At 46.7% G+C, this 25,698-nt stretch overlaps 1 protein-coding gene across 1 annotated transcript in view; it reads left to right on the forward strand.

Moving 5' to 3' along the window:
• Positions 1-2,386: 2,386 nt before the first annotated feature.
• DDRGK1 (DDRGK domain containing 1) overlaps positions 2,387-25,698 on the forward strand; it is a 45,584-nt gene continuing 22,272 nt past the window's right edge. Inside the window, exons 1-4 of the mRNA XM_068403194.1 lie at positions 2,387-2,497; positions 9,475-9,633; positions 23,005-23,111; positions 25,052-25,153. Of these exons, the coding sequence (XP_068259295.1) occupies positions 2,410-2,497; positions 9,475-9,633; positions 23,005-23,111; positions 25,052-25,153 (456 nt within the window). The 5' untranslated portion in view covers positions 2,387-2,409. The remainder of the gene's footprint in view (positions 2,498-9,474; positions 9,634-23,004; positions 23,112-25,051; positions 25,154-25,698) is intronic.

A 25,698-nucleotide genomic window follows, 5' to 3' on the forward strand; every position in this document is an offset into this window, starting at 1 on the left:
CAGGAAAGCTTCAGTTCATAATTTATCTAATTGTGTATAGGTGCAATTCCCTTGGGCCTCAAAAGTTACCAGAGGACACGTCCTTGCTGACCACACAGTGAATATTAGACTCACCTGGTAAGACAGAAACAGACCACGGACACAGTTTGAGCAGAACATGAACAAAGGGGGATTGTCATTGATTTCCAAAATGAGATTTGAAAGATGTTTATTATAATAAAACTTTGTAATAAAACATCCAGTCTGTAGCTCAGTTCCTTTTTGAGAACTTCCCGCTGCGTCACTGGTTCAACATTGTTAAGACTTAGAAAGAAAAGACTAAATCAGTCAGAACTTCATAACCACAAAGCAAGTCAGAACAAGTCAAGACTAGAACACTTTCCTCCTCACTCAGAGGACTGGGGCAGAGCCCAACAAACCATTTCAGATTTAAAGGTGGGCGACCACCCAAAGCGGGAGAAGTTTGTTCTCCACCCCCAGCTGCAAGTTCCTGCAGCATCTTTTTGTGCTGATATGTTGTTCTGATCTGGCTAAGAACCAAATCCATTTAAAAAAAAAGAAAAACAATAAATTAGTTCCCTGCTCTGGCCCGTTGCACAGTCACGAAGCATCGCTACCAGTAAAAGGGAAGCGACAGGAGGCAGCTCCTCCATTTGGCCGGACACCAGCATTAGATCAGCCGCAAGCAATTACCAATCTACAGCCAAATCGCACCCACCTTGCACTGGCTCTGCACAGATCAATGCAAACCTGATTTTTAAACAAATCTACTTCCTCTGGGCAGCTTGGCTTCCTACATTTTTACCAACTTAAGCCAGCTTACTACGTGAGGCAGCTAGTTTTGGGCCAGTTCAGGGTCAGTCTCTCCGATGTTGTCAGGGGCAAACTTGCTTTGGTTCAGGCCATGTCTGAACATCATCTCATGAGGAGCGGCTGAGGGAACTGGGGTTCTTTAGCCTGGAGAGAAAGAGGCTGAGGGGAGACCTTATCGCTCTCTACAACTACCTGAAAGGAGGTTGTAGTGAGGCGGGTGTTGGTCTCTTCTCCCTAGTAACAAGTGATAGGACAAGAGGAAACAGCCTCAAGTTGTGCCAGGGGAGGTTTAGATTGGAGATCAGGAAAAATTTTTTCACCAAAATGGTTGTCAAGCATTGGAACAGGCTGTCCAGGGCAGTGGTGGAGTCACCACCCCTGGAAGTATTTAAAAGATGAGCAGATGTGGTGCTTAGGGACATGGGTTAGTGGTGGCCTTGGCAGTGCTGGGTTAACGCTTGGACTTGATAATCTTAAAGGTCCTTCCCAACCCAAACGATTCTATGATTCTATGATCATTTCTTCAGCTGCCTGATGTGCTGCCGAGCCAGGTAGCTTCAGCTTGACGATGCTTCAGCTTGATTCCATGCCTACATACCACTCACTTAAAGGCAGAAGGTATAGGTAACTCATAGGTGTAACTTAAGCTTCGTTGCCCTGACAGCCGGCATGCACAGCATGGCCTGCCTGGCGTGGACCTGGTGCATGTACTGAGGTGCAGAGTGAAGATATTGCAATGTGTGGGCCAACGTGCTGCACACACAGATGCTCACCCCGCCATGCTGCTGAGGGAAATGCCTCAGTGGCAGCCCCCAGCAGCCACACCTGACAGGCAGGCCCAGGCATCGTGCTCACAGGCAGTTTTGCCTCACAGATTTTAGAATCGTAGAATCACAGACTGGTTTGGGTTGGAAGGGACCTTAAAGACCATCTAGTCCAACCCCCTGCCACGGGCAGGGACACCTTCCACTAGACCAGGTTGCTCCCAGCCCCATCCAACCTGGCCTTGAACACTGCCAGGGAGGGGGCAGCCACAGCTTCTCTGGGCAACCTGGGCCAGTGTCTCACCACCCTCACAGCAAAGAATTTCTTCCTAAAATCTAATCTCAATCTCCCCTCTGTCAGTTTAAAACCATTCCCCCTCGTCCTGTCACTCCATGCCCTTGTAAAAAGCCCCTCTCCAGCTTTCCTGTAGCCCCTTCAGGTACTGGAAGGCTGCTCCAAGGTCTCCCCGGAGCCTTCTCTTCTCCAGGCTGAACAGCCCCAACTCTCTCAGCCTGTCTCCACAGCAGAGGTGCTCCAGCCCTCTGAGCATCTAATTCCCCCTCTCAAGGCCCTTCCCGGAGCCCGGCCCGGCCCCGCCGCCCTCAGGCCGCTGCTCCCTCACGGCCGCGCCTCGCCGCCAGGCCCCTTCCGCGCGCGCGGGCTGCCCTCCTCCGCGCCGGCCCAGCCCCGCCGCGCCCTCCTCAGCGCCTCCCCGTTGCAGGCATGAGTCGGGCAGCCCGCGCTCGGGGGGCCTTGCGGAGAGGACGGGTGGGACGTACCAAGTGCCGCCCGCCCCCCTCGCGGCCGGTGTGGGCGGGGCAGGGGCGGAGGATGGACGCGGCGCTGTTGGCTGCCGCCGCCGTGCTGCTCGCCGTCCTCCTCTTCTTCGCTACCCGCCTCCGTGGCCAGGCGAGGGCAGGTGGGTTACGGCCCGATTGGGCCTCGCCCCCCCGTACCCGGGGCTGCTCCCCCCCCGCCCCCGTTCCGGTGGGACGCGCTCAGCCGGGCCTGCCCCTGCTCTCAGCGGGCGCGCGGGGCAGGGGCCTCCTGGGGGGGGGGGGCGCCGCGCCTCAGGCCCTCCCTGAGGGGGAGCCGCCATGGCGGGGGTGCCCGGCGGTTCCCCCGGGATCCCCGCTGTCCTGCCGGGGTTCGCCCCTCCGGCCCCGGGTTGGTAGCCCAGGCGGCGGCGAGGCCTGCTGCAGGCCGGCGCCCGGTTCCCGGCCCGAGGCGGTCCCAGGGTGAGGGACGCCGGGTTCGCCGTGGGGTTGGCGGTCTGGCTGGGTTGCCGCTGTGGGGCTGGGCGGGCGGAGGGAAGGTGGCCCTAAGGCTCCTCCTGCAAACGGGGGAGTGAAATCAGCTGCGTGAGGTGACAGCCCAGCCCGGCTGACAGGCGGGGCGGCACCCCTGGTCCTCCCTGGCTGGTCCTGGGCAGCGGCCGGTTCACGTTCCTGTCAGAGGTGGGACGCGACAGGCAGGCCGGCCGCGCTCTGCCAGCCTGCTTTTCCTGCATTTCACAGAAATTACCCACTTCTGCACCTTTTCCACCTCGCCGCCCGCTGCGAGGGCTCACAAGCCACGCCAGTGTTGCACAGTCCCGTTCTGGGAGCGGGTAGATGATACAGCACTTCCAGCCCTCCCTCAAACGGCAAGTGTTTTATTGCTGACCAGCAGCTAGAATCGTTTAGGTTGGAAAAGACCTTTAAGATCATCGAGTCCAACCTTTAGCTAACGCTGCCAAGTCCGCTGCGGCAGCGTGAAGCCGTGATGGAAGCGACCTTGTGTGGGTGCGAGCTGAATGTTATGGGAAGAAGTCAGATGCGGCTGTGAGCTTATCAGCCTTGTTGTGTTTTTGAAGTGGAAGAAGGGAGGTTGTTTAGCTGCGAGGTCTCAAATTCAGACATTAGCCAGGGCAAACACTGAAGCTTTGTCAATGTAACACCACCCGTTCAAGTATTTGAGGTGTGTTGGGGTTCGTTTTTTTTTTGTGTTGTTTTTCTTTGGGGGTGGGGGCTAGCTTTGATAATTTTTTTCAGCCAAAAAAAAACCCCACTTCTAGTATAAACACAGGCATGCCAGTGGAAGAGTGTGTGCTGGTAAGGATTCTGTCTTAAAAGCAGGTTTTGATGATAATAATTACATTTTCTAGCACACTTCTCTCACACCTTTTCTTGTATAGACCTGGTCTGAATCTTTCTTTCTCAACAGCTTGGAAACGGATGAAATTGTTTCATCAGATTCCTAGTGACTTAGAGCCGAGCTTTTGGTACCAGTGAGTGAAGCATGTCCTAGAGAAACAAGACTGCTGGAAATAAATCATTTCCTGAACTTGACTTGTGCCATCACTTAGGTAATTCAGGGGCTGTGAGGCTTGGGAGGATTTCTTTTTCTTTTCTTTTCAAGCATACAAAGTTCTAACTAACTTGAAGCCCAAACATTTAGTTTAGATGGTCCGAATTCTCAAAAAGCTTTAATACTTGGTTAAAGTTAGGTTATGTTCAGGATAATTTGATCATTTTGAAGCCTCTTTTTCAGTGGCATCTTTTTGACACTTCCGCATTGGTCTTGCTTTTTTTTTATTGTGGTTTTAAGATAATTTCTACCTGAATATACTGATTTCTGCCGTTATAAAATCCTTTGCAGAGTTTCAGATTGTGGGGATGACGTTGTTCTCCTTACACAACAGATATTATTTTTCAAAACCGTTGGGGCTGGGGTGTATTTAATATCTGCAAAATTTGGTCTTAAACAGGAATTTGCTTTCCTGTTTGTCTTTCTTATGTGGAAAATAGAAGCTGCTACAATTCTGCTAGTAAATCTGTGTTGTCTCATGGGAAGGATTTGAAACCACAGACTCTTGACCTAGAGAACTTGTTGGTAGCTCTCACCTTTTTAATGTCTGGGGATAGAGACAGCAGGTTCTCTTTATGCTCTCTCTGGGGTGGTTGCCCTTGTTCAAGAGTTGCCTGCTTAGATAATGAAGGGATCACAAGAGGTAAATCCTGTAACTTTGTATTTCCTTTGAAAGGTCATTTGGAGCAGCGCTGTGTTTCCTGGCAAGATCCTGCCTGGACTTGTTGGGCTGAGAATAGAAAAAAAAACCATAGCATTACTGGTTTTTATTTATGGTTGGCATATCTAGTTGTGAACAAGCCCTAATGGGATAAGCTCTACTAAGCAAAAGCACCTCCCCAGGGAAGCCGAGCGTGCTTCCACCTGTTGATTCCACTTTGAATCACTTGTTGAATTTCACAGGTTAGCTTAGCACGAAGGTAGAAGATGCTGGATGCTGCAAGCGTGGTGGGAAGTACCACAAACGTGTGAGGGTGCAGCAGGTGGAGCTGTCTCCACGTCGGTGGAGAACAAGGGAGCTCACAAACTGGTAGCTGTGTCTTGCTGGACTGCCTCGAAACTTGCCAGCCCAGGTGTTACCCTGATGGACTTGCTTATCTGATATAACTGAAGATAATGTACTGCGATAGGCGAAGGTTTGCTTCCCAGGAGAAAATGTCTTTGCTCTGAGCGAGTGGAAGTTTGCAAAGCTTTGTAGAGGAGCAGCTTTCTGCCTGGTGGGTGTAAAATGAGATCCTAAGAAGTCTGGGGTCTGAAAGATTTCATAGTATTCTTTGTAATGATATAACAGTGGTGCTTCACATCCAGTTTAGGAAAGAGTTCTGCTTTTAAAGCAGAGTTCTGCTCTCTTTCCCTTTGGGAAGGAGCTCTGATAGTACAACCAGGGTCTCACAGTTGCTGCTGTGCGTTGGCTGACAAGTCAGGTGAAATAATCTTCGTTGCTGCCTCTGCACCGTGCTGGTGTTTCTGAAAAGGCAGAAGCAGAGCTGCTATCTCAGCACAGCAGTAAACCTGCTGTCCCCAGAAGAGAGGTATTGCCTGGTTTTTGAAAGGCTGAGTCAGAAACTGGAGAACATAAAGCTTAAAATACAAACTACCTGTGTCCATCTTCTGGACATCTGTTTAATTGTTTATATTGCCTGTTAACTTGAGAGCTTTATCTAATTAATTTCTTCTGGCCTGCCATTCTGCAAACCATTGAGCAACTCGTGGATTGCCTGTCTCACCTATATAATGTTGGTCATTAAGTTTCACTCAGATGGCTCTATATCAAGTCTAATTAGTCCTTGTGTGACTAATCTCTGCATGAACTGGCTAGCCTGGGGTGCCGCTTGTGTCTGAGACCTCTGCAGCTACAGGAAAATGAAGAGATGGATTCAGATAAGTGCTGTGGCCAAACCACGCCCTGTGCTGCAGGAGGAGGTGGAAAGAAAAAAAACACAGGGCCAAACCCCAGAGAAAATTATTCTCGACCTCAAATCTGACAGTCAATCCAGTTCCAAGAATAAGAGCAAGAGCGTTTTTAAGTGTATCCTCTGTATTCTTTGAAACCACCAGTCACACCCTCCGTGTGTGGTTCTAGTCAATCTGTGATCCTTCCAGTTCAGAGGGAGAGAGCAGATCTGACTTTCTGGATACTGGAATAAATGATGTATCCTGAGCCACGCAGACAAATGGTTGACCCCTGAAGAACCAGCCAGAAGTACGTGTGTTACAGGCAGAGTAAATGATTCTTTTCTCCTCCCTCTCATGAAGGATGGGAAGAAATGCAAGGACTTACATTCACGTTTTTAAATGTCCAGCTGAATGCCTTGCAAAGAGAGGCTATAGGGAAGGGGAGGGAGAAAAAAAGCTGCATTAAAGCATATCTTTTCCTACTAAATGATAATCCGTAGTGTTTAGGTGTCTTCTGTTTGTCTGAATGTTTTGGAGATCTGACAAGTATTGTCCAACAGCTGCCTTATGTGTTTGACCATGGGTTTGATGGGGTTTTTACTGCTTTCTGAGCCGTGTTAACACTGGTCAACTTTGAGGAGTTATAGTGTCTCCTGTAGAGAATTAAATTGAGAAAACAGGATAGCTTGGTTCACTGTCTCTGCGAGGGTTAAGCACCTCAGCTTGAAATGAATACGTGGCTTATAAATAGATTCCTCTTTCACAAAATGCAAAACAGTCTCTGTTTCACAGGACAACGGGAACCAAAACCAAGCCCCAGAATGAATGAGCGCTAGAAGTGCACAGCTGATAGCTGTGCAGGACACCTTTGGAAGCTGCTGAGAAAGGCACACTGAAGCTTTCAGGTGGAAGGATGCTAAGGGTTGAATTGCAGTGTATCTCAAGAACTTATTAATAGAAACACTGCATTTGTATAAAAAGTTTTTGCAGACTAAGTACTTCTGGCATTTAATAGTGTCCCAGTAAGTGATCTGCTGCTCTGCCTTTACGGTAGGTTCAACAAGAACAAGTGCCGGGTCTTGCACTTGGGCCACAACAACCCCACGCAGCTCTACAGGCTGGGGGAAGAGTGGTTAGAAAGCGGCCCGGTGGAAAGAGACCTGGGGGTGCTGATCAACAGCCGGCTGAACATGAGCCAGCAGTGTGCCCAGGTGGCCAAGAAGGCCAATGGCATCCTGGCCTCTGTTAGGAATAGTGTAGCCAGCCGGTCTAGGGAAGTGATTGTCCCTCTGTACTCGGCACTGGTGAGGCCGCACCTTGAATCCTGTGTCCAGTTCTGGGCCCCGCACTGCAAGAAAGATGTTGAGGTGTTGGAGCGAGTCCAGAGGAGGGCGACCAAGCTGGGGAAGGGTCTGGAGGGTCTGACCTACGAGGAACGGCTGAGGGAGCTGGGGTTGTTTAGCCTGGAGAAGAGGAGGCTCAGAGGTGACCTTAGTGCAGTCTATAACTACCTGAAGGGAGGTTGTAGTGAAGTGGGAGTTGGCCTCTTCTCCCAGGCAACCGGCGATAGGACAAGAGGACACAGCCTCAAGCTTCACCAGGGGAGGTTCAGGTTGGACATTAGGAAGCATTTCTTCTCAGCAAGGGTCATTAGCCATTGGAAGGGGCTGCCCAGGGAGGTGGTGGAGTCACCATCTCTGGATGTGTTTAAGAAAAGCCTGGACATGGCACTTAGTGCCCTGGTCTAGTTGCCATGGTGGTGTCAGGGCAATGGTTGGACTCGATGATCCCAGAGGGCTCTTCCAACCTGGTTGATTCTGTGATTCTGTATCGTGCTTTCCTATTGCATGTTCAAGAGCATTCAAAATAAGTGTTATCATGCTATAAATAAGGCTGGGCAAGTCTTGAAGCAAAATGGTCGGATCCCTGGAGCCTGTACTCTGTAATTTGTTATAGACCTGCTTTGGTCCACAGATAAAAGGAGTGGATGAGAACGAGAGGGTGACAGCAGTGTGACAGTGCAGTGACTCAATTCGAAATGTCACGGTGCCGTGTTAGTGCTGGGGACTGCTAACATCCTTGTTGCAGCAATCCTGAACTGCTAATGGCTTTGCTGGCCAAATACTGCCCCAGGTTACTCTGCTTTGCAGCCTGTGCTGAGCTCAGTGCTGCTGCAGCTATGTTGTTATCAGCACCCAAGTCAGCCGCTTTGAAGGTAGTTGAGATATACTGAGATGAGCTGCAAGCACACCTTTGATCGTCACGTAGATGTAGTCATAATGAATCTTATTTTCTGATCATAGATATGCTAATAGTAGGGGTTTTTTTAGGAAGGCATTGTTTGGATCAGGGCATGATGGAGACTTGGCAGAGTGTGGAAAGCATTTTATGCTCCTGCTGGGACACAATATAATGTGGCAAAGCACAAAAAAATGTGTCCTGAGTTGAAGTAAATGAGGAGTTCTGCAGCTTTCCACGAGACCATTGGAATATTTACCTGAATTAAGGCATAGTCCTTAATATGTTGCAGGATTGTGCAAGTAACAACATACACAAATATCAGTTACGCTTATCAACGGAATATGCAAAGCGGGTATCAAGGATGATGATATTTTACCATTATCTAATTGTTTCGGCATGACTACCATAGTTGATAGCAACAGGATCACGGAGGTCTCAGAGAAAAACCTGGGGGAGGGTTTTCTATGGAGAACTTCTGAAATGAGCCCACTGGTCTGTTGCTTGCTCCCATGCTGTCTCCCAGCTGCTCCTCTTACAATATTCCTCATTTGTCAGATCTTAATTAGTAACTGCTGCATATGCAGAGAGGATGGTGGAGAGAGCTGCAGTGACCTTTGGTGTTCTGTCTTCTCCTACACATGTTTGCTGGGAGACCTGCAGCTTAAATCAGCATGGTAGAGTGGAGTTACCCTGTATGTATTACGGCTGTAATTTGTAGTCCTTATTTGCTAGTCAAGTTGTGTTTCAGGTATAATGATTTACATATTCCACTCTGAAACATGCATGCTCCAAGGTTTGAATTCAGGTGAATCTAATTCTAAGTTAAACAAGTGCAAAATAAAAAATGAAAAAGAATCAGAATCCTTTAGAAGTCAGAAAAAGTAATTCTGGGTCCTTGCCGTATGGTAACTCAGAAATTATTAGACTGCTCATCCTGTCAGATAAAGGGGATTGTTTTCTGGCAGAATGGAAAAACGGATTATCAGTTTAGATTAAATAGGAACATTTTCTGAGCACTTGGCAGGGGGCCTTTGTTTTGTGGTGTGGTGATTTTGGGGGTTTTTATGAAGGGTGTGGGCTCTGTCAGATCAAATAACATTATCAGCACATAGCTACAGCTTTTCCTTTACGATGATCTATACACTATTGCAAAAGTGACTGCTGGTAGGATAAATTTTCTGTTGCACAGAGCACTGTGCACAAATAAGAAGTTTCCAGTGCATGATCCCACTTAATCATGGGAAAGCAACTTGCACCTATCTGCTTCCATGCAGGGAAAAAAACACATGAGAGTGGGGAGGCATCCTCTCATTTGGGAGACAGCACTGGCATTGCACTTCTGATTGCAAAAGGACGGCTGCAGCAAGCAGAGATGGCAGACCTCTCATCAGTTCTATTTCCCTTTTGCAGCTGATGAGGAGCACCAGCAAAATGTGGCGGCAGCAGCAGTGGCCAGGCCTCGGCCCCATGCTGAAGAGCGGGGAGATGGGATGCCAAGGCGCCGGAGGAACATGGGAAACCGGCTGATGGCCCAGAGGAGAGCGCAGCAGGCGGAAGACTGGGTGGAAGGTAACATTTCGTTCAGTTCATAGAATATAGAATAGTTTGGGTTGGAAGGGACCTTAAAGAACCTCTAATCCAACCCCCCTGCCATGGGCAGGAACACCTTCCACTAGACCAGGGTGCTCCAAGCCCCATCCAACCTGGCCTTGAACACTGCCAGGGAGGGGGCAGCCACAGCTTCTCTGGGCAACCTGGGCCAGTGTCTCACCACCCTCACAGAAAAGAATTTCTTCAGAAGATCTAATCTAAATCTCCCCTCTTTCAGTTTAAAACCGTTCCCCTCTTGTCCTGTCACTCCATGTCCTTGTAAAAAACTGCTCTTCTGCTTTCCTGTAGCCCCTTCAGGTACTGGAAGGCTGCTCTAAGGTCTCCCCGGAGCCTTCTCTTCTCCAGGCTGAACAGCCCCAACTCTCTCAGCCTGTCTCCAGAGCAGAGGTGCTCCAGCCCTCTGATCGTCTTCGTGTCCTCTGGACTCTCTCCACCAGCTCCATGTCCTCCTTATGTTGGGGGCATGGACCTATTGGAGTGAGTCCAGAGGACTCCAACAGTTCATCTTGCAAACACTGAAACGGACCTTAACAGCAGACGTTAAGGTTGGTGAAGGGCTGCGGTTGGCTCCTGAAGAAAAGTTTTCAGTTTTGCTGACTGAATCATTTACAGCTTGGCTGTGACCTGCCTCACTGTCCAACTTCTTTGCATACTTCATCACTTCTCTAGATACCACTTACCTTTAACCGAAGTGTATACCTCCTTCTGTGGTGAATTGTGCCAGTTTGTTGTGCCAACAGTGCCTCACAACATATTCTTCGCTCACTTCCTAGAAACTGCCTTTTGTATTTCCTGCTTGCCACGTGGGTTAAATTTGGGTAAACAGAATCTGCACCTTGCACTAGAATAACGAGCTGTAGTAAAGTATTGGTTTCTTGCACATCGGTGGGAAGCATTCATTCCCCAGTGAAATCTATGCAAAATCTGGAGTTTTCTGTCTGAGAAGCCATCCAGGTGGTGAACAGAATCAAGCCAATGAGCTGGAGATCACCACAGACTGCAGCATTTTGTCTTACTGCCAGCAGGCTGTTGACAACGAATCCTCTGTTCCTGTGCTGGATCTACAGTTAATAGCTTATACTCCTGTGGTGTGGTTGTAGACAAGAATATGGTCATAAATAACATCTTTCTACACCCTGCAAGCCTCGCTCCCTTCGCTGGTGAAACTTCGCACTTTGTTTTTGTTATCTTTATTACTAAAGAGATTATATCACCATGATTCACCTAACTGGATTCCTTCTACTTTCAGACTGTGGGCTAGTGTTCAGGGTTTCTGCTGAAGTATTGATAAAAGTGGGCTTTGCTTCACTTGAGTTTGCAGTGGAGATCAGGGTGTCTTTTTGGTCTGCAGTAGGTGAGAAACAGTGAGCACACGTCTGTGTGATGCCTTGATTAGGGGCTAGTTGCACTTTCTTGGGCTTGCCTTGCAGTTTGTAGAATGCACCTTGCACTCACGTTGGCAGGTAAACGTGCTGTTCGAGCTAATTGTGTTCAACGGTTTCACAAATGGAAAACTGACAGCTCTGAACTTTTCAACTTTAGTTATTGCTTTTCATGTGATAACATCCTGGAAAGAAAATGCAATCTAAAAATCTTCCGCCTTAAACTCCAGACATCAAAAGTTTGAATGCCGAAGGCCGACAGTGAAGCTGTCAAAGCAAACGACTTATCTTACTTTGTCATTTAGCCATAGAAGAATCTGTGTCATTGGGCTTTATAAATAATTCTTTTGCAGCTTACTGTACATCAGATGCAAGTGCCGAGGCTCTTGCATGAAGTTTTCTTTGAAATGACATCTCTGCTTTATTGGGGTTTTTTAATTTCTCTTTCAAATTAAAACAACTTATTGCCCTCTTCTTCTGTTTTGTTCTTCTCTGTGTGTTTTTATTCATGTTCTGGGACAGTCTTTCTGAGTGCCTAAGCACCGCTGCACAACAGTAATGCCAAAGCCCTTGGAGACTGAGTGTAGACTCCAGCCATATAGCTGTGGAGAGAAGCATCAGTCCCTGGTTCCCCTGTGTTGCAGCTGCTAATCTGCAAAGACAGAATCAATCAGGTTGGAAGAGACCTCAGGGATCATCGAGTCCAACCATTGCCCTGACACCACCCTGGCAACTAGACCATGGCACTAAGGGCCATGTCCAGGCTTTTCTTAAACCCCTCCAGAGATGGTGACTCCACCACCTCCCTGGGCAGCCCCTTCCAATGTCTAATGACCCTTGCTGAGAAGAAATGCTTCCTAATGTCCAACCTGAACCTCTCCTGGTGAAGCTTGAGGCTGTGTCCTCTTGTCCTATCGCTAATTGCCTGGGAGAAGAGGCCGACTCCCACTTTACTACAACCTCCCTTCAGGTAGTTGTAGACTGCACTAAGGTCACCTCTGAGCCTCCTCTTCTCCAGGCTAAACACCCCCAGCTCCCTCAGCCGTTCCTCGGAGGTCAGACCCTCCAGACCCTTCCCCAGCTTGCTCGCCCTCCTCTGGACTCGCTCCAACACCTCAACATCTTTCTTGAAGTGCGGGGCCCAGAAGTGGACACAGGATTCAAGGTGCAGCCTCACCAGTGCCGAGTACAGAGGGACAAACACTTCCCCAGACCGGCTGGCTACACTATTCCTAATAGAGGCCAGGATGCCATTGGCCTTCTTGGCCACCTGGGCACACTGCTGGCTCATGTTTAGCCAGCTGTTGATCAGCACCCCCAGGTCTCTTTCCACCGGGCCACTTTCTAACCACTCTTCCCCCAGCCTGTAGCGCTGCGTGGGGTTGTTGTGGCCCAAGTGTAAGACCCGGCACTTGCTCTTGTTGAACCTTGTTGAGGTGTGGAATGACTCATGGCCACGTTACTTGGGTTTAGCCCCTCTCTGTCATGGACTGGCTGTGTTGGTGCTGCAAAGCCCTTAGCCTGGCCCTGAGCTACCTGTGTTAGTGTGGGGTTTAGGGTTTTTTTTCCTCTTAGAGAGGAATGTGTTACATGTTTTGAAGCCCACTCTGTGGGCGTGTGGCACAGGCCTGGAATCACCTCTTGGGTTTGTCCCCTTTGTGCGGGGGCCATGTGCATTTTCTCTGTGTCATTGCAATATTGAGCAGTTCTATCTTTATTACTGCCTCCATTTGAACCTGTTGACATAGCAAGTTATCCCCACAGGAGAGTTTCGTGTTATAAAAATTAGTTGACTCACATGGAAAGAGAGCCCTGAGTGCACGCAGTGATGTACAGTGCCAGGCAATGCAGGACCAGTTGGGGCACCCGAGGCTGAAGAGCAAAGTTATTTCGCAGTGTAGACAGGAACACTGAACAAGCCAGTCTGGTTTCTTCAGTCTTGACTTGTAAATGTTCTTGTTGCTTTAGAAGGCTCCTGAACATCTGCAACTGAAGTGGATTTTTTTTTCGTTGTTAAAATATTGTTAAATTTGTTAAAACGTTTTACTAGTAAGTTTCTGTTCTGTGTGTGGAATTTCCACTCTGGGCCTGCGTTTAGCTTTGGGCAAAGCTACCTGATCCTGTTCTGCGTCACTGACTTCTGCCACAGGTGGGTGTGTGCATAACACCAACCCATCGCTGCAAGATTTTTAGCGCTGAACTCAGGAAGGGTGTGAGGATGCCCTGGCCGTATCTGTGTTACCATTACAGACGTAGAAGTGGAGTCAGGTAGGAACTGCTGTTATGACCAAAGTATTCTGCCTCTCGGGAGCCAGTTCTGCTGACCCTAGAAAATGGTCTCAAAGCAACACTTGCAGGCTTTGGAGCTGTAGTTAGCGTGAGGGTTTTCTGTTTTCCATCTAACAATCAGATTTCAACTCCAGAATGAGAAAGCTTCAAGGGTAAAGTAGTAGCCCACGGTTCCTCCTGCCTGTGCTAAGTTAGAATCACAGAATGGTTTGGGTTTGAAGGAACCTTAAAAACCATCTAGCTCCAACCCCCCCTGCCATGGGCAGGGACACCTTCCACTAGACCAGGCTGCTCCAAGCCCCATCCAACCTGGCCTTGAACACTGCCAGGGAGGGGGCAGCCACAGCTTCTCTGGGCAACCTGGGCCAGTGTCTCACTACCCTCACAAGAAAAAATTTCTTCCTGATATCTCATCTAAATCTCCCCTCTTTCAGTTTAAAACCGTTCCCCCTCGTCCTGTCACTCCATGCTCTTGTACAAAGCCCCTCTCCAGCTTTCCTGTAGCCCCTTCAGGTACTGGAAGGCTTCTCTAAGGTCTCCCCGGAGCCTTCTCTTCTCCAGGCTGAACAGCCCCAACTCTCTCAGCCTGTCTTCGTAGCAGAGGGGCTCCAGCCCTCTGAGCATCAAGGATGTTGTACTGTGTCAGAAATCTCTCACAGAGTAGTGGGAGGGAGGGCCAAAACAAATAGTGGCACTAGGATCAGAACCCTGATAACTTTTAATTATGCCTTCTGTAGTTGAAATCGTAATCTTATTTACTTGCACGTCTGGATAAGGAGTCATTTAATACAGACAGAGATAGTTGTTTTGAATACTCAAGTCTGTACCCATTGCCAGTAGAGTTAAGGCAGGTTATAATTTTCCTTTAGCTCAGTGGGGTGGGGTAGGACACCTAAACTACTTGCAGATTGGCACGGAGAGAAAATAAACGGTGAAGCACTAAATGCCTTGACTTTCCTACCAGAATTACAACCCACATGGCGTACGTGGGTTCCTTATTCAGGGGTTCCATGTGGGCTGCACTGTGCTGTGGGGGCGGGCCCCCTAGCCCGGTGCCTACGCTGGCTCGGTTTGCCTGAGTAATGTTTTTCGGTGGTTAGTTGAGTACTCAAAGGAGGTCATCTGTTATGAGAATATCAACATCTATTAATATCCTCTGATGACCAAAGATGGCTGGGGGAGATATTTTTCATTAGTGACAAAGTAATTCTCAAAATGACTGAGCCCCCTGAGCTGTGTTCCACCAGCGTGACTTCCAGACTGGCTTTAGAAAAATGGTTTTGGTTGGCTTATATTGCCCAGCTTAATTCTAGTCATAATGCTACTGGTTTTCATGCAGCCCCATGCAATCTAGGTGACTGTTGTTAAAGTCTGTGTGCCTCAGAGGACATCTGCTCTGCACATTGTAGCAGGGTGCCTATGCCTTTCCCCGTGGAAAATGAGTCTGGAAGGAGAGTTCTGTATTCATGTGGTTAGGTTGCTTCTGATAGTTCAGCTAGCAGACTTAATTAGCTCTGTTGTATCTTAATTTAAATTGAACCCAGACAGAAGTGGCTTTGTGGGGCTAGCTACAGCCAAGATGAAAATAAACTCACTGCAAGGCATAAATGTGTGTGGATTTCAGGCATTAATCATTTAGGGCAGGAGAGGCCAAGCTAAGCAGTGGAAGGAAGCAGGAGAAAGGGGATAAATTCGAGTCAGGTTGAGGGTTGTCTGGGGCATGGGGTAATGTGAATAAATCACAGAATCACAGAACAGCCAGGTTGGAAGAGCCCTCTGGGATCATCGAGTCCAACCATTGCCCTGACACCACCATGGCAACTAGACCAGGGCACTAAGTGCCGTGTCCAGTCTTTTCTTAAACACCTCCAGAGATGGTGACTCCACCACCTCCCTGGGCAGCCCCTTCCAATGGCTAATGACCCTTGCTGAGAAGAAATGCTTCCTAATGTCCAACCTGAACCTCCCCTGGCCAAGCTTGAGGCTGTGTCCTCTTGTCCTATCGCTACTTGCCTGGGAGAAGAGGCCGACTCCCACTTCGCTGCAACCTCCCTTCAGGTAGTTGTAGACTGCACTAAGGTCACCTCTGAGCCTCCTATTCTCCAGGCTTTTCCAGCGTTGTTCAGTCAGTCGGTGAGTAGGACACAGGGTTTGCATTCCCAGTTTTCTGTCATTTGAAGTGGTGTCTTGGACCAAAACTTGATGCTGTTGATTTGAGGGGGCAGCATTTTTGTTGGCTGAGACTGGTGAATGTCACCACACCATGATTTAGGGTAGTTACAAAGAAACAGACTTCTCTAAGAAACGATGGCAATCTCCAAACCACCAGGCAAAACCAAGACCACTGGGCAACCCTTTGGGTGGAAGGCTTTGGTGGGTGTTGTGGGTGAGGCTGAGCTAGAGAGAGAAAGAAATGAGGCAAAAGAGAAGGACATGCCAGGAGAGCCTGACTATCCCAGTACGTTTCTAGGGAATATTTTCAAGGGTTTAATTCTGAAAGGTGCTCACTTCCACATCCTAACAAACAAATGACCTCTCTGACTCGTTGCAAAAAGTGTTGCCAAAAAAAGGGACTTTGTGTGGATTATTATGTTTTGATTTTTTTTAACAGAAAGTAAGAACTGCATCAAAGAGATAATCTGGTTTTGTCAACGACCTTTATTCCTAACTGGCACAAACTGTAGGCTCTCTACTTTTGGCAGCAGCATATAACTCCAAAAGGTTAAATATCCTGACATCTACATGCGTTTTCTCTGAGCTTTTAGACCTCTACGTCTGAGATGTAGGAGCGTCCAGTACACGGAACATTGGGTTGAATTTGCCTTCACAGAACAGGTAACAATAAAGTCAACAGCTTTTGACAGTCTGAATGCTCTAGCTTGTAAAATAAAATATAATGAAAAGTTAATGATTCCAACATAAATTAAATCATAAATTCCTCACCTCTCTTATTTGGCAAGACTTGGAGATGGGAAGTGTTAATTGCCATTGAGGAAGAAAGCAAAAAAACCCAAAGTTTTTAGAAGTTTTAAAAAAATATAATAAGTGGTCATCTTAAAATGCCCATTATTGCTTTGTGTAGCATGTAAGTCCAGCATTCAGGTCTTGCATCTAAAAAAAAATCTTGCATGAGTGTTTTCTGCTAGTTTTTGGGGAAAAAATAATATAAAAATAATTACAATTTTTTTAATCCCCATTCGGTGCTGGATACTGTGCATAACTTAAAGTGAAGACTGTGTTTGTGCTGAAATTTGCACTTTTTCTGAACAGAATCTCTACCTTGCGAGTAATGTTGCATCTCCCCATACTCTGGTGTGCTGAAAGATCTGGAAAATTTATAAACGTAGGAACCCTGATGTGCTCCTATGTTGTTCTTGTGAAACAACTGGTAATAGAGCTATGTTAATTGATGTAGTAGTTGAAATTATTTTAATGCTTAATCAGTAGGAAAACCTTTCTAGTACAGTTAAACTTTGACTACTAATATCCTAACTAGTGAATCAAAAGTTAATTTTGACTTGCTACTATTCATATAGAAAGTGACTTTAGTGTTATCAAAGCATCCACAATGTGTGTCTGCCCTTGAGACATTTCGAGGGCAGATGGGGTGTGGAAGAGGTAGGTGTGTGGTTTCTCAGTTATGCCATATGGCTTTATGCGAGAAAAAACTTCCAGTCGTTTGACTTCTGCTCAAAAGGGCTACTGGCCTTTGTCTACTGTCCTTTTTCTGTCCTAAGTATAGGCTGATTTTCGCCTTCAGATTAATAAGCCAATGTCTTATTCGGTTCCTAAACTGGGTAGCTACCAAATTAAAAAAGAAATAAATACAAATTGTTATGACTGTGCCCCCGCAGGGCTGTGTTACTCACGAATGCCCACACCTTTCCTATGGTGGACTGGTTCCTTTCCAGTGGCTGGTGTCGTACATCTCTTCAATGTTAGTAACACCTATATGTCTCCTGCCGTCAGGATGAGCTGTTTGAGTACAAGTTGGGGACAGACCTGTTGGAGAGAAGCGTACGGGAAAGGGACCTGGGGGTCCTAGTGGACAGCAGGATGACCATGAGCCAGCAATGTGCCCTTGTGGCCAAGAAGGCCAATGGCATCCTGGGGTGTATTAGAAGGGGTGTGGTTAGCAGGTCAAGAGAGGTTCTCCTCCCCCTCTACTCTGCCCTGGTGAGGCCGCATCTGGAATATTGTGTCCAGTTCTGGGCCCCTCAGTTCAAGAAGGACAGGGAACTGCTAGAGAGAGTCCAGCGCAGAGCCACGAAGATGATTAAGGGGGTGGAACATCTCCCTTATGAGGAGAGGCTGAGGGAGCTGGGTCTCTTTAGCTTAGAGAAGAGGAGCCTGAGGGGTGACCTCATTAATGTTTATAAATATGTAAAGGGCAAGTGTCATGAGGATGGAGCCAGGCTCTTCTCAGTGCCATCCCTTGACAGGACAAGGGGCAATGGGTGCAAGCTGGAACACAGGAGGTTCCACATAAATATGAGGAAAAACTTCTTTACGGTGAGGGTGACTGAACACTGGCACAGGCTGCCCAGAGAGGTTGTGGAGTCTCCTTCTCTGGAGACATTCAAAACCTGCCTGGACGCGTTCCTGTGTGACATGATCTAGGTAATCCTGCTCTGGCAGGGGATTGGACTAGATGATCTTTCGAGGTCCCTTCCAATCCCTAACATTCTGTGATTCTGTGATTCTGTTTGTTTTGCCTGCATCTTCCCACCCCCTTTCTCTTACTCTTTTTGTTAGGTGCTGCATAAATAGTAAATAAAGCAGCTAGCCGTGCCTAAAGGACTTTTTTTGCGTAGCCACGTGTGCAGCTTGCATCCTTTCTCGTGGATGGGAATCCATTTGCTTCATGTCTGAAATTTAATAGGAGGCAGGACGGACCTTTTGACGTAGGTGACAAGGGTAACTAAAATATATGATGCGAGTTGTTCCATGTGGAGGTTTTGCATGTTCTGTACAGGGTAGCTGGTAAATTCCTGCCCTGATAGAGAACGTCAGCACACTTTGTAATGGTTTTGGGAGGTATTTTTAAAAAGTGCTCTGTAATTGCAAGAGATTCAAACACCTGTGTGACTATTAACTGTTTCCTGTTGTGCTGCTTCTCAATATGTTCAAAACATTAAGGAAAAGCTCAGGTTCCCCGAAACTACCTCTCAGCTGGCGAGTTGAGCAAAACCCATGTTTGTGTAAAGCAGAATATGTAAAGTGATGTGAAAACCTCACTGTGAGTCAGACTGTTTCTGCTTTCTGTCTCTTAGAGCTGGAAGCTGGTGGGAATGCTTCTCAAACTCTGGAAATGTTGATATAGAATCATAGAGTCACAGCGTGGTTTGGGTTGGAAGGGACCTTAAAGACCATCTAGTTCCAACCCCCCTGCCATGGGCAGGGACATCTTCCACCAGACCAGGTTGCTCCAAGCCCGATCCAGCCTGGCCTTGAACACTGCCAGGGAGGGGGCAGCCACAGCTTCTCTGGGCAACCTGGGCCAGTGTCTCACCACCCTCACAGTCAAGAATTACTTCCTAAGATCTCATCTAAATCTCCCCTCTTTCAGTTTAAAACCATTCCCCCATATAGTTATGCTGAACTCTGTAAAGATGGACCACAACATGTTGGTAGGGCTGTGACTATGGTTGAAAGCAGTCCCATCATGTCACATCCAAGCAGTTCAGGTGAAGAGGGTCCTGTGTGCCTTGAGGTTTGGTGTTCTTTATCAGCACCGTATTGTGAAGTGGGAACAGGACTTTCATGTCATGAGCCAGCAGTGTGCCCAGGTGGCCAAGAAGGCCAATGGCATCCTGGCCTCTATTAGGAATAGTGTAGCCAGCCGGTCTAGGGAAGTGATCGTCCCTCTGTACTCGGCACTGGTGAGGCCACACCTTGAATCCTGTGTCCAGTTCTGGGCCCTGCACTTCAAGAATGTTGAGGTGTTGGAGCAAGTCCAGAGGGCGACCAAGCTGGGGAAGGGTCTGGAGGGTCTGACCTCCGAGGAACGGCTGAGGGAGCTGGGGGTGTTTAGCCTGGAGAAGAGGAGGCTCCGAGGTGACCTTATTGCAGTCTACAACTACCTGAAGGGAGGTTGTAGTGGAGTGGGAGTCGGCCTCTTCTCCCAGGCAACTAGCGATAGCACAAGAGGACACAGCCTCAAGCTTCACCAGGGGAGGTTCAGGTTGGACATTAGGAAGCATTTCTTCTCAGCAGGGGTCATTAGCCATTGGAAGGGGCTGCCCAGGGAGGTGGTGGAGTCACCATCTCTGGAGGTGTTTAAGAAAAGACTGGACATGGCACTTAGTGCCATGGTCTAGTTGCCATGGTGGTGTCAGGGCAATGGTTGGACTTGATGATCCCTGAGGTCTCTTCCAACCTGATTGGTTCTGTGATTCTGTGTCCTGTGGTACTGTGAGCAGTTAGGGAGAGTCACTGCTGAAAAACTGCTTGTGTCAAGTTTGGAGCACTAAACTTCTCTCCCTTTCATGCCACAACCCTACATACATCCCAGAACTGCCACGTTTTAAAACATCAGATAAACTGTCCAGAGCACTGTAGATGATGAGCCTTCAAACAAAAATACATTTTCAGCTTCAACTATACAATGACGTCTGATGTTGTTAGGTTTCCCAACCGAGTACATACGCAGGCTGGTCAGCCCTAGTGCTTTGGGTGATGATAAACTGCTTCCACAACAAGTGAGCACGATTAACTGAACGTCTTGCATCCCATCTGAAGCACAGGGGCAGATGGAGTGCATGTTCCCATGGACCGACCCCCCATCAGGTCTACTAGTGTTGGCAACTATGAGTATGTGAAAAGTGATTGTTAAAAGCTGCTGAAACGATCTCTTCTTTATGTAAAGAATAAAGTCTCGCTGCCTGTGTGCAGCATCCACTCTGCTTTTGGTGCAGCTGTTCTGCTGTAATAACCAATTGATTCAGCAGATCCTTTTACCATGTGCTTATATTCTTGTCAGCGTGTTCAGGTTTATTTAGCACATACTAATTGCACCCAGGTTTAGTGCACTGGTGACCTTTAATGCTCTGCTGAATCACGGGCTGCGTCTGCATCGCTGTCTGTCTTTTGTTGGCTGGAACTCCACGCACTAGGAAAAGCTTGGAGGAAGTGGTACTTGAGGGATCACATCAGATGCTTCAAACAGGAGGAAAGCAAATGCTACTGAACAAAGACATGTTTGATCCGGGACTGGAAAAAGGCTTTAAAAGCCTTTCTAAACTTCTGCCTGACCTCTGGCTTAGGTACTCTTAATATAGATGAAATCAGAGAAGCACTCAGAGCCCCAGGTTGAATAGTGTCATAGATGGTGTTTTATACTTGTGGTATTCTCCAGGAATAATTTTCTAAAGAATACTACCAGTATTGAACTGTTAATTTTGGAGTAATAACTGCTAACGTTGGGTTGCTCACCCGTTGTGTTTGGAACTCCCCTTGGCCCGGTATTTAAAATATAAATAAAATTATTTTAAGCTTCAGCAAAATTGTAGAAGCAACTGTGTCAAGTCTGAGTGTCCCCTGTTGCTCTCTTTGTGGTGTAGGAAGCGGGAACCCTTTTGATCATCTCAGTAGTCAGATACCAGTAATTTTCTGAAGCCCAATTCAGCAAGCCTGCCTCATGTTAGCTTCCATACCCTGAAAACAGTGAAGTTATCTGAGAGCCACCTACACAGCTCTCAATTGCATTTGTTTCTGATGATGTGTCTCGGTGGCTTAACCATTGTACCATACTGTGTATTGGAATTAGTAAAACAAGAGTGTTTCAAACCTAATTCTACATATAAAAGAAGGGTGAGTCTCGTTCATCCATATGTTCCTTTAACAGCAGCTTTTTTGGGGTCCCAAAAAAAGGGATCAGGCTCTCTGGAGAGGGCTCCCTACAGAAAACACGCTGCTGCCAGCCCTACCAAACCAGTTCTGGTGATTGACCCAGTACGGTCAGCTCCAGGTACAACTGCTGCAGGCTCTCGTGACACTGGGTCTCAAACATGATGGGCTTTTTCTTCTTGTTAGCCCGGTCTTAGAAACCAAAGGCTCAGGGGTTGTGTGAGTGGGGAATTTTTTTTCCCCCCAATGATGAGAGCTAAAACTTAACTGAGGAAGAACTTCCCCTGCACACTCTTCTCCCTCCCTAAATAAACACTGCATGTCAGGAAAATCACAGGAGCTGTTCTTCAGATTACCCAGCGGGCTTCAAGTGGATCTGAAGGTCAGCATCAAGCGTACGAGCACTGTGGATGCTGAAAGTGTAAATTACTTTACCCAGAAAAAGGGATCCATGCACAGAATCAATCAATGACGTTGGAAGAGCCCTCTGGGATCATCGAGTCCAACCATTGCCCTGACACCACCATGTTGACTAGACCATGGCACTAAGTGCCACGTCCAGTCTTTTCTTAAACACCTCCAGAGATGGTGACTCCACCACCTCCCTGGGCAGCCCCTTCCAGTGTCTAATGACCCTTGCTGAGAAGAAATGCTTCCTAATATCCAACCTGAACCTCCCCTGGTGAAGCTTGAGGCTGTGTCCTCTTGTCCTGTCACTAGTTGCCTGGGAGAAGAGGCCGACTCCCACTGCGCTACAACCTCCCTTCAGGTAGTTGTAGACTGCAATAAGGTCACCTCTGAGCCTCCTCTTCTCCAGGCTAAACAACCCCAGCTCCCTCAGCCGTTCCTCATAGGTCAGACCCTCCAGACCCTTCACCAGCTTGGTCGCCCTCCTCTGGACTTGCTCCAACACCTCAACATCTTTCTTGAAGATGCAATAAAGATCTTCCATTTTGATTCTGCCATCTATATATTGTGTAGTGTTTCATGAAGTGAGCTAATGATTTCTCTTTGAGTGTTGACGTCACTCCACAGTACTTATGTTGTAGGGTCAAGGACTAAGGAAGTGGCCAAATGTTCATGAGATATTGGGTGGGGAGGGGGAGGAAATGGCAGTCTTTAAAAGTTCTTTAATCTCATGTAGCCCCTGGGTGAGCAGGAATATAATGCATTTGTACACCATGAGCATGACGCTTTCATATTCCACGCTTGCAGAAATCATCTTTATAAAGAGCCAGTTGTCGTACAACAGGGAACTATTTATGTGTAGTTTTGTTGCAATCGAGCCCAAGATTTGCATTGCAGGGGTTTCTTTTTCTTTTCCCCCATCCTCAAAGGTTAGTTATATCAGGCTAGAACTAGTGGATGGGTGGCATGCCTCTGAATCCCACTTCTTGAATGGATGTCTGTTGTGCTAAGCTTAAAGGTAGCTGGGAAGAAAGTCTCTGCAGGTGAGTGTTAGGCAGTTCTATAATGACAACCATTAGCACATTTTGTGTGTAAGAGAAAGTAAAGTATATATTTTAATTGTGGAAAGGAGGAAATGTTTATGGAAAGTCTTCCTTCAAAAGATCAAGTACATTTTTACTCCTGACTTCACTTGAGTGTGTGTTTGCCTTGTTACTTCCACTCTGTGGCTTTGGCAGTCTCGTGTGATTTTTTTTTTTTGCCTTTTTCCATCTAATAGGGCTGGTCTGAAATGTATGTGTGTCTCCTTTTCATCTGCTGCTGCTTTCCTAGGAAGCAGTGAAGTTTCTCAAAGGGACTTTTTACAGACGATTTGAAATTTGTCATTTCCGCAATGTTGCAGAGGAAGATGATGCTGAAGACGTGCCAGAAGTTCAGGTGTCTGGGAAAATCGGAGCAAAGAAGCAGAGGAAATTAGAAGAGAAACAAGCCAGAAAAGCACAGAGAGAGGTAAGCGTTTCCTGCCACGTATAGAGCCCGGAGCAGAGCCTGAATAGCAGCACTCAGCAAAGAACTGGTGATGACAGACACCCCAGAAAGGCAAAGCAGTGTCATCACTACAACAGTTGTGTTTTTGTTTTAAAAATGTAAATTCAGCTTTTTCTGTCATATCCCAAGAGGAAAACGGTGTCTTGTTTTCTTTCCATTAGGTTCTCTGGTATTCTCGTGGGGAGGAGAGAGGGGTTAAACTCTTGAATGCTCTTTATTGAATGTTTCCACTGGCTTGCAGCTTAATGTCAGTAATGTCTCCCCTTAAAAACACACTCAAGCCCACATCACATTGTTGTAACACTGGGTCTGTGACCAAAACTGTGGGCAGTTCTGAGCAGTGCTTCATGTTCTCTCAGTGCAAAAACTTTGTAGGGATTTATCTATGTTTAGCCGTGTTTATTGTTTTTATGGATTGGGGAGGTGAAAAGCAGACCCTGTAATCCACTGAAATCTATGATGCAGTCAGATTTTGGTTGAAGTTTGGCCCTTAAACAGAGACCAAGTATGCAGAGCGACCACACTGTAGCTTTGCAGTTGTTCTTTCTGCAGTCTCTGTGCAAAAGTACTTATTTAAACTGTTGCATTTTTTCAGTTTTGCCCAGCATGTTGCTGTTAATTCCAGGGAAGCAACAAGCTCTTTGAAACTTACTTTCTGAGGTGTGCTGGTGGATGCAGCAGGTTAGGCATTAGTTCTTTTTAGTTGTTCTATATTTTTTTTTGCAAGCTCTGTATTGTTCTGGAACTTGGAACGTGGAGTTGCAAAAAGTAGATAGAACTTAAACAGCGTTTGCATAATAGAACCTGGAGTGCACGCTGGACTGCACACACTTTACAAAAGGTTTATGAAACTCCTAATATTTCTAATGTGTAGAGGGTCCAAACAAAGCCAGTGAAATCCCATGTTGAGAACTTCAGCTTCACCAGAGGTTTCAATCCACTTTCTGCTTTACACTGTAGTGGTTTGCCCTGCAGATAGGGCAGTTGGTAATAAACTTGCTTATTATGTTATATATATACTTCCATTACGATCCTTTTCTCACTCTCTGCTTTAACCATTTTGTCATTACTTTCCATATTCGTTCTATTTAATTAGCTTCTTTTTTTGTGGAAAAATTGAGCAAAGTTGAATGAAGCTAGATAAGCATTGGTTGGTGGAGTGAGGAATCTTTTGTTTCACTTTAAAACATGCTGATTTTTATTTTCCCATGTAGACAGATAAATTCCTCGGTTAGGTCTTTTTCGCTGAAACATGCAAAGCCACAAATCCTCTGTTTGAATGTCTTCTCTTTGTTGTCTTAATGTATTTTCAAATTTAAGTATACTGAAGAGGCTGAAGAACAACTTAAAATAAATCTCTAAACAATACACTAAATGCCTTTTCCCCCCATTTTGCAACAATCTCTCTGCTAGGTTTGTTTTAAAAACAAATAATAAAATGATTTGAAGAGACCAGTACAGCTTTTTCTTTAAGAGATTCTGCCCAGATTAATGATAAATTTGAATGTACTTGGTTTATATTCCCCTCTCCTTTTTTTCCTCTCCTCAGAGTCCATTTTAACTAAATTTTAAGTGAGGAGAAATGGAATGCCGTGACACAATATTACTTAATATCACTGTAGTCATAAGCTCATATGCATTTACCAGGCTTAAACCCTTATTGAGATACAGATAATGCAAGTGAGAAGGGTAATTTCTAAACTTATCACAATGTTAAGTATGCTAATAATTGGGGAGGGAGTTAAATGATAATGACTTTTTTCCTTATTCTCTTTACTGTTTCTTTCTGAACATGCATCTAGGAAGACAGTAAGGAAACCCCCCATAGTATCACAATATGAAATTAAAAAAAATGTATATTCAGGAAGAGTAAGGCTTGGCTTGCATAATGTTTTCTTTAGGCTGAAGAAGCAGAACGAGAAGAACGGAAAAAACTTGAGTCAAAAAGAGAGGAGGAAAGGCGGAAAGAAGAGGAGAGAATACGTCTCGAGGAAGAACGACAGGTGGGATTGGTTGTATTTATAGATGGAAATTTTGAACCAAGTTTGACTTTGAGATTGCTTCTGTGTGAGCTCTGTGATCAGCAGAACTCCGTTTGGCTTTCGTTGCTATAGCACACATTTTTAATTTGGTTTTGTGTTGCTCCATTTTGTTTGAATTACAGAAATACTCACTTATTTCAACTGTAGATCCCAGCTTTGTTCCCCCAAGTGCGCAGCAGAAGTGAAAACTGCTCCAAACATCAATACATGCACGTAGCAGCGAGCACCCGCCCACGGTCGAATCTAGGGCGAAATGAAACCCAGTCTCCTGGTAGTGGAGGTGCTGCTGCCGTATGCCACAGCGACAGATTGTTTGGTCAATTTGTATGTTGACAAACATAGCTGATAAAGTTGGCCATTAGTCTGTCTGGGAGCTGTTTAAGTGCAGGTGTATGAAGGAAGGAGTTGTACCTAGTTGCAAGAGAAATTTGGGGGATTACTTGCTTGGTGTCCGGCAGGAGAAGTCTGATTATCACAGAATCATAGAATAATGTAGGTTGGAAGGG

This window comes from Nyctibius grandis, chromosome 6, assembly GCF_013368605.1.
Source record: "Nyctibius grandis isolate bNycGra1 chromosome 6, bNycGra1.pri, whole genome shotgun sequence".
Lineage (NCBI taxonomy): Eukaryota > Metazoa > Chordata > Aves > Nyctibiiformes > Nyctibiidae > Nyctibius > Nyctibius grandis.